We start from the raw sequence: 9787 nt of genomic DNA on the forward strand, positions 1-9787 counted from the left end.
AATCGGGGTAGTCGTAAGAAATAAGAGAGAAATACAAAAAGTTTTAAAGCGTACGGACGCTGTTGGAAATTTGTGTTTGAATTTGAAACAATACGACTGCCGCGCTTGAAAAATACGCGCAACAATTCTTTAAAACTTTTTTTTTGGTGATTCTTTAAAACTTTTTTGCCGTAATTCTTTAAAATTCTTTTGCCGTAAAATTAAATTTGATTTAACTAATTTTAATATTTGCTAAATGGTCAATATGGACAAAGAAACAACGGGGCAAAGTTGTCGAAAATGTGACGCAGCGGACAACGAGAGTATGGTCCAGTGTGACACCTGCGACGCCTGGTACCACTTCAACTGCGTTGGAGTACATAGCAATGTGGCTGACGAAAGCTGGAGCTGTGAAAGCTGCCAGAATCATGCATCAACCACGAACGCGCATCCAACCGCATCGTCATCGCCAACTACCAAGCAAGGTAACCGGCACGTGAATTTTCTCCCAACGTTTCCAACAATTGCGAAGATATCTAACTCAACAGTCAATCCGCTTCTAAAACCTGCTTGGGCTTCTTCGAACTGGAATTTCGAACCCAGTACATCAGTTCAGGGATCGCAACTGCCAAATAAATCAAGTGAGTATAACCCAGGGCTACAACAATTCACAACGGGCAGCATCGCCACCTCTGCAAATGAGATCTCGTACAGTCAACCAAAAGTATTCTCGTCGGTGCAGCAAGTAGGTATACGAAATGGCCAAGGTATGCAGATGCCATTCAACTCCGAAATATATCGAAACCTTCAGCTTGAAAAGTTGGAAGAGCAGATGAAATTGCAACAAAAATATTTGGACAACAAATATAAGATTCTTTCGCAGTATAACGACCTGCCCTCATCCAGCACTTCGATGGCCTCTTTTAGCAATGGGCCTACACCTGGGCAATTAGCAGCAAGGCAGGCCATACCTAAGCAGCTCCCAACCTTTAATGGCGACCCTGAAGAATGGCCGCTGTTTATTAGCAGTTTCGATAACAGCACTACGGTCGCGGGGTACACCGATGCGGAGAATTTAATTAGATTACAAGCGAGCCTTAAAGGCAAAGCACGGGAGATGGTAAAATGTAAATTGTTTTTGCCGTCCATGGTCCCTGAGATCATAAAAACTCTTAGAATGTGCTTTGGCAGACCTGAACACATCCTTGAGCGCGCAATGAATAAAGCTCGCGCTATGCCTGCACTGAAGGATAAATTGGAGGGCCTTATTGAATTTGCACTCTGCGTCAGGAATATTTGTGCCACGATGGAGGGATGCCAAATGTACATGCACCTGCATAACCCACTGCTCGTCAAGGAGTTGGTTGACAAGCTCCCCAACAACCAAAAGCTGAACTAGGCGGTTCACCCGAAAGATGAAAAGACTCCGGTGGTGAAACAATTCAGCGACTGGTTGTACAATCTAGCCGAAGCAGCCAGTACTGTCGTCTCTTTAGCACCTGCTAAAAGTAGTGCTACGGTTAACACGCATACTATCGACGTGAACACTCAGCATCCATCACCAGCACGCAACATACCAAGGAGCAAGCAGTGTATAATTTGCAAGAGCAACGATCATAAGGTAATGCAATGCGACACTTTTAAAAAATTTACACTTCAGCGAAAATGGGAGGAAGTTAAGGCGAACAACCTCTGTCGCCAATGTTTGAATCCGCATAGACGGAAATGTTTTATGAATAAAGTATGTGGTGTAGATGGTTGCACTATAAAACATAATCCGTTACTACATAAAACAATCACGGTAATGAGCCAACAAAAACCCATCGCCGTAAGTACAAATACAAACGAATTTTTAGATGCGCAGATAAATACGCACAGTAGCAGCCACGAAGAAATGCAGCCACTCTTCAGAATCGTTCCGATTCGCATTTATTCTAAAAATAAAGTACTGAATATATTTGCATTTTTAGATGAAGGCTCTTCTGTGACGCTAATGGAAAAAAGAATATTTGATGAATTAGGCTTGAAAGGTGAACAAGACCCTCTGTGTTTGCGGTGGACAGGTAACACGACGCGTGTTGAAGAAAATTCTGTGCGGGCGGCCATCGAAATTTCGAGTGTGACAAATTGGCAGAAATATACTCTCAAGAATATTCATACTGTTGACGATCTCAATCTTCCGGCACAGTCAATCAATGCATCTGCGATGGAGCGGCTATATCCATATCTAGCGGGACTGCCAATTGCATCATATAACAACGTAAAACCATCATTGCTTATCGGTGCGGACAACTGGAGGTTGGCAATTCCACTCAAAATTAGAGAGGGAACCTGGTTCCAGCCCATAGCGTCAAAACCCCGTTTAGGATGGGCGTTGCAGGGGTGCAATTCAAGACAGACTGCCGAATATCGACTAAATGTACATACATGCGATTGTCAAAAAAGATACGATGAGTTGCACGAGACTGTAAAAGAATTCTTCACGTTAGAGTCATCCAAACCTACTCAGCTACTGCCGGAAGAAGATGCCAAAGCTGTGAGTATTGCGAATAACACTTGTAAAAAGGGCGATAACTTTTACGAAATTGGGCCACCGTGGCGTATCTCAAGTGTATTGCTACCCAATAACTATGTATATGCTTTACAACGGCTGATGTGTTTGCAGAGGAAGTTTGTTAAGGATCCTATGCTAAAATCTAATATTCAAATTCAAATCAATAATCTACTTTCCAAGGGGTACGCGAAAAAACTCTTCTGATTGAGGCTGCTATTTCGAACGGTAAAACATGGTATTTGCCTATTTTCATTGTAAGCAATCCAAATAAGCCTGGAAAGCTTCGGATGGTGTGGGATGCTGCTGCAAAGGTGAACGGGGTGTCACTCAACGACTTCCTACTGAGTGGCCCAGACTTGCTTAACCCACTCGTTAGTATTTTATTAGCTTTTAGAGTAGGCAGAGTGGCTATATGCGGTGATATAGCGGAGATGTTTCACCGTATCAATATACGGGACAGCGACATGCATGCTCAGCGATTTTTGTGGTGCGATGACGGTGATGATCCTCAGCAACCAAGTGTTTATGTCATGCGAGCGTTGACCTTCGGATTGAATTGCGCTCCGTTTATTGCCCACTACATACGTGACAAAAACGCTGACCATTTTGAAAATGAACTTCCTCGAGCCGTAGAAGCTGTAAAGAAGAACCATTACGTGGATGACTTTATTGACTGTGGAGATGATGAACAATCTGCGTTAGAATTGGCTCAACAAATAAAAAAAATTCATGGCGCCGCTGGCTTCAATATACGTGGCTGGTCTTCAAATTCCAAATTTGTCGTGGAGCAGCTCGAAGAAGATCCTATGTCAGTTCAATCCGTCAAAGAATGGGGTTCAACCACGAAAGTCCTCGGTATGTTTTGGGACCCTTTAAGCGATAATTTTAAATATATTTGTAGATTTGCGAGACTTCGTCGCGATGTTATTAACGAATCGATCATACCAACGAAAAGAGAAGCACTCCAAGTTTTAATGTCGATCTTCGACCCTCTTGGATTTGTTTGCTGCTACACCGTAGGGTTAAAGATCTTGCTGCAAGATGTATGGCGATCTGGTCTCGCCTGGGACGACCCGCTCCAAGACAATCTTTTCGACAAATGGAACCAGTGGAAGTCCATTATGCCATTAATAACAGCTGGCGAAATACCTCGATGTTATTCACTATTGCTGAAAGATGCTGAAGATGTTCAACTTCACACCTTTGTTGATGCCGGGGAAAGCGCGTATGCAGCCGTTTGCTACTTGCGTGTATCAAAGGGAAACGACGTCACGGTTAGTCTAGTGGCTGGCAAATCCAAAGTCGCACCGCTAAAGCCATTATCGATACCCAGACTAGAGTTGCAGGCGGCGGTAATTGGTGTGAGGCTGGCGAACATGGTAAGCAATACGCAACGTATTAACATAATGTCGAAATATTGGTGGACAGACTCAAAGACGGTGCTAAGATGGATGCGAATGGACCCTAAAAACTTCCACCAATTCGTGATGCATAGAATAGGCGAAATTTTAGAGGCATCAAACGTAAGCCAGTGGCGGTGGGTTCCCTCGAGAAATAATCCCGCTGATTTAGCTACAAAAACAACTACACGTCAGTGCTACCAATTGTGGTTTACCGGCCCAAATTTTTTAAGGTCGAGCGCAGAAGTTTGGCCGCAGTGCGAAGAGTTAAGCTTAGAGGAGTGCGACGATTCGGAAATTAAACATTATGTTCTACATATGAAAAAGGAACACATGAACAACCTGATGCTGAACGTGGAGCACTTTTCCAGCTGGAAACGTTTGTATCGAGCTGTGGCTACATTTTTATTTTACGTCGACCGATTACGCTCAGTTGTGCTAGCAAGGCAACGGAAAACATCCATCGACTTTGACATGATTCAGAAAGCTCAATGTCTTCTTATAAGGTATGCTCAGTCCATTGAATATTGTGAAGAGATCAGGTGCCTCAAACGCGGTAAGAATATTGACAACTCTAGCAAACTCTTTACTTTAAACGTTTACTTAGACACAGATGGCATAATAAGATGCAAAAGTCGAGTTGAACACTTAAACAACCATGAAGATATTATAGTGATGCCTAATTCTCATCATGTCACCTTTTTAATAGTGCGTTGGGCTCACGAAAATTTCCATCACCTGATGCATGAGTCTGTAATCAATCAAATTCGTGGTACATACTTTATAAATCGACTGAGGGTGTTGTATAAAAGAGTGCGCGCAGAGTGTCAAAAATGTAAAAACCATAGCTCCATTCCTCAGCCGCCACAAATGGCAGCGCTGCCGGCTGCAAGGATTGCCGCTTTCGAGAGGCCCTTCACGTATGTAGGTATCGACTATTTTGGCCCATTGCTTGTCATCGTGGGAAGAAGGCGAGAAAAGAGATGGGGCGTTCTATTTACATGTCTAACGCTTCGCGCTATACACATCGAAGTTGCCCACAGCTTAAATACCAGTTCCTGTATCATGGCGATACGCAACTTTATATCACGACGCGGCTATCCCAGGGAGATATTCTCGGACAACGGCACCAATTTCAAGGCATCTGAAAAAATAATTAGCGAGAGTCTGAAAAATATCGATTTGAATGGTATCGCCTCATCTTTCGACCGAGTAAAATGGAGATTTAATCCACCAAGCGCCCCCCATATGGGTGGTGCATGGGAAAGGCTTGTGAGATCAGTGAAGACTGTGCTTTATGAAATACTACCTTCAACAAGTTTCAGCGATGAAAGCTTGCGAAGTGCATTGAATGAAGTAGAATTTATCCTGAACGCCCGCCCGCTTACATTTGTTTCTTTGGAAAATAGTGACGACGAGGCTCTTACTCCCAACCACTTGCTGATTGGGTCATCGGATGGCTACAAGCCAATATGTAGCGACATCGTCAATCTGCGTCAACGTTGGCAATTGACCCAACAATTCGATGACCGCTTTTGGCATCGATGGGTGAAGGAATATATACCGGTCATCTCTAGACGTACCAAGTGGTTCACAAAACAACGCCCAGTACGTATTGGCGATGTCGTGGTAATTGCAGACCAAGACCTGCCGAGGAACTGCTGGCCGAAAGGCAGAATTGTAGATGTGGTAAAAGCGAAGGATGGCCAAGTTCGGAGCGCTAGGGTAGAAACCAAATCAGGCATTCTTCATCGACCGATTGCAAAAGTAGCGGTGTTAGATGTCGGTACCTAGTAAAGGAAACATGTGTTGTCAGACTTGTTTACGGGCAAGGGAGTGTTACCGACGAAAAGTACGGCCGAGCAGTAAATATCATTCTCTTATTTTTGTATGTTGCCATTATTCTCATATTCGCATTCTTTCTCACTTGCACTTTATTTCTGTTATGTTATGAGCATCTCTCATTATTTGCATTTATACATACAGTAAGCATAATTACAGTAACATACATTCTATTGCTATTTATTACATATTTACTAAATCTAACTGTAATATCAGGCCACTCTGACTAGCTATAAATATGTGTCACTTGGTGTAAATCGGGGTAGTCGTAAGAAATAAGAGAGAAATACAAAAAGTTTTAAAGCGTACGGACGCTGTTGGAAATTTGTGTTTGAATTTGAAACAATACGACTGCCGCGCTTGAAAAATACGCGCAACAAGCATTCTAATTATATTCATCATATTTGTCATTTGTTTAACGAGGGGTTTTACCATATCATTGTTCTTTTCGGATTTGTTAATCAGTTCCTGCTGTGCTTTATGTTCCCTTGAAGAAAATGCAAGAAGAAGACTGTTGTTATTGGTGTATTATTTGTATTTGTGTTTAATGTTGGTTCTTTATTACGCAGAGGTTGAAATCTTTGAATATTCGCATCCTTTCAGTTGGCGGTATGATTACCTCCACATAAAGCGCATTTAACTTCCTTAATTTGGTTTTTTCATTCCATTGAAATATGTCTATCAGCGCATTTCACGCATACTGGATCTCTTTTACAATAATTTTTTGTGTGCCCATATTTCATACATTTCGGGCACTGTGAAATGGTGCGCTTATGGTGAGGTGCCTCAAAGAAGACTATGCAGTTCATTAGCTTTTGCATATTGTAAATGGCTTTGTTGTTATCACTTGCTTGCAGTTCGATAAAAAATAAAGCACGTCCGATACGCACTGGCAGCACAGTGATTAAGGACAGCCAATGACCAGTACAAGATATCAGCCATGACTGAGGTAAATGGTCCATATACCATTAGGACCAAGTCATCAGCGTATGCTACTGCCTTAACCCCACTCTTAATTCACTTAGGTAGACCTTCGGCAATGGCAACTAGCCAAAGCAGAGGCGAAAGGGCATCACCCTACGGTGAATTTTTTGCCCTCCAAAGTGAATTGTTTCCCTTCCAGATTATTGGTGGCTAGGCTGGCATGACGAAGTTTAACCTAAGCCACTTTTAAAATTATTATGCTAAGTGAAGCTCCCTAAGTCTTCTTCATGGCCGCCCAGGGCTACAAAGATTCCATGAACCCCCTGGGCTCTGGAAGTGCGTCCGTCACAAGCGGTCGCAGTTCGTCGAGCGGTTGGTTGGTTTCTTCCGCAATTTCGTCAAGGTTGCCATCTGGGTAATAGACGAAGACCTTAACTTTGGGGACCCTGAGGCCAAAAAGGGTAACTGCGCGTTTCTTGATAACGACTTAGTAAAACTCACCCAAACTTGGTACACGTGTTGGTCAGATCTTGTTGGAATTAACTTAATTTTGAAAAGCCAGATAACAAAATTTTTTTACAGAAATGATAGGGTAATCAAAAATCTTTACTTGTGGCTAAGTAACCTCAAGCTTAAGATATTCTTTAAAAAAATTTCATGAGACATGTTTTGGCATGCTGCTGTTTCAGGATATTAAAGCGCAACTTATCAATTTTATATCCAAACCTACTTGGTGTAACGAAAAATGTATGCTATAGAAAGTGTTTAAAAATAAAATGAAAATTGTGCTCGTGTCGATTTCATTGATATATATTTTTTTCCTATCATCTTGTGCCATCTTAAATTTCATAATACTTATTCCATTTAATCTTTATGATAGTAAAGATATTAAATTAAGGGGCTAAGTGCTGCAAACCTGAAAACAAGATCGATATTTCCCGGTGTACTATTTATACTTATTACGGCAGTAAATGAATGAATATTAGTATATTTTGCCTTATATTAAGAACCTTGTCATATGGAGAGCCTAAATGTCGAAACTTTTAAGCAGTACAAGGCAGAGAAGATTGTAGAATTGCATTCGTGTTCTACATACCAAATACTGCTAACTCAGTTTTTATTAGTGCAGTATGTAGAAAAGTGTATTTTTGAAATATTAATATTTTCGCAATCGACTAGCACCTAACATTCTTTCCGTAAAAATGTTTTTTGTTAGTTTTGACAAACATAACTTTAAATAAGATGTGTTTAAATTACTTATCTAAATATTTCTTCATCTTTTTAAATAAACTTTAGTTATAACCGAAGATATTATAAATATAAGCAAGCACAGTTGCTTGCTTGACTGAACATAAAAATACTAGGAACCCTACACTCGACACGAATAATTTAAAAGTTGACCAAATAGCGGATCAGTGTCTGAAAACTCGACCGAACAACAGAGCAGCAAAATACCTAAAAGTTACGTTGACAACGCATGGATATAGTTTTAAGAGTTTTAGATTTAAGACATATTGCAAGTTCAGTTTAGATTCTACTTATAAAGGGTGATTTTTAAGAGCTATAGGAAAGTTGTTCAAAAAAACGCACGTAAAATTCAGAAAAATTCATGACATTTTTATTTAAATCGATGGTACCGTCCATATAATTTAGTGTTTGAAGATTATTTCATGCAAATGTTGACCGCAACTGCGCTTCAAATAGTCCATCCGCTTTGTCCAATTTTGGCATACTCTTTCCAATATTTCGGCCGGTATCTCACATATAAATGCTTTAATGTTGTCTTCCAATGCGTTAATTGAAGCAGGCTTGTCTGAATAGACTTCAGCTTTAACATAGCCCCACAAAAAATAATCTAAAGGCGTTATATCGCACGATCTGGTTGGCCAATTGGCAGGTCCCGAAAGTGAAATAAAATTTTCACCGAACTCACCTCTCAACAAGTCCATTGTTACGCGTGCTGTGTGGCATGTGGCACCGTCCAGCCCATAAACCGCACCAAACTGTGACCTTTTCCGGATACATTGGTAGCCTTTGCAATTCTTCTGGCTGATCTTCACTCCAAAATCGACAATTCTGCTTATTTACGTACCCATTGATCCAAAAATGAGCTTCGTCGCTGAACACAATTTTTCGACTTTAAACTTTCTTAACAGAACACGAATTTTTATAATAAAATTCAACGATTTGCAAGCGTTGTTCAATTGTAAAATGATTCATGGTTAAATTATAGACCAAACTAAAGATGTTCGACACGAAACGTGCGTCAGCTGTTTAAACCAACTGTTTAAAAAGATAATAGCGAAAAAATTACCCTTTAGATAAAACGAATAAAGACTGGATTAACAAGAAGCATTTTTTTAAAAACCGAACGATCAACCGTATAGTTTAGCTGGAGCCCAATCAGGGACCATTTTAAAGTGCGCGAAAAAATCGTTTATGATCAAAGAACGCCCCAAAGTCCTACGGCTCACTGAGTATGTTAATCGAAATTTAAATTATGCGTAAAAACATCTCAAATAGCAGTATATCACCGCGTCCAGTGTGGACAGAACGCCAATAAAGAAATTGGTCGAAGTGACCCTTTAATGAGAGAAACGATAAGTGGTCGCTCGGTAGCGACTGGGTTTAAGAAAATCTCGGGGAGGAACACTTACATCTGGGGTGTAGGGCAGATCGCCTCCGCGTGGTACACCCTGGGTAGCGCTAAATGATCTGCGGCCTCAACGGCCTCCTGAACGATGACGACCCCCCCTCGCTTTTTCGGATTTGGACAAATTCTTTTTGATACTACTCTTTCGACTTTTTCTGACCCCTGTGCTGGTAGTCGCGGCATTCTGTCACCTGAGTATGCTGAGGTGAAACTCAGCAGAAATGGCTGATGGGCTAATGACGTGACTGCCTGCCGTTAAAACCCTGGCAGGCCTCGGAGTACGTTCCAAACCCGTAGCCATTGAGTTGGCGGTGTAGGTGCGGTTGATATGACTCCCGTCTTTGTGTCCGGTCTGGCTCTGAACGCATGCCCCATAAGGACATGCGTCAACCCTCGCATGGCCTCCCTGCTACGGCACAGACAACCATGGGACCA

The 9787-nt window shown here is 41.6% G+C and overlaps 1 protein-coding gene across 1 annotated transcript; it reads left to right on the forward strand.

The window, feature by feature from the left end:
- Positions 1 to 244: 244 nt before the first annotated feature.
- LOC128869954 (uncharacterized) lies at positions 245 to 6404 on the forward strand. Its single transcript, XM_054112552.1, has 4 exons — positions 245 to 1106; positions 1950 to 2636; positions 2714 to 5562; positions 6345 to 6404. The coding sequence occupies exons 1-4, from the start codon at positions 245 to 247 to the stop codon at positions 6402 to 6404; spliced, it is 4458 nt and encodes a 1485-aa protein (XP_053968527.1).
- The last annotated feature ends 3383 nt before the right edge of the window (positions 6405 to 9787 follow it).

This window comes from Anastrepha ludens, chromosome X (assembly GCF_028408465.1).
Source record: "Anastrepha ludens isolate Willacy chromosome X, idAnaLude1.1, whole genome shotgun sequence".
NCBI lineage: Eukaryota > Metazoa > Arthropoda > Insecta > Diptera > Tephritidae > Anastrepha > Anastrepha ludens.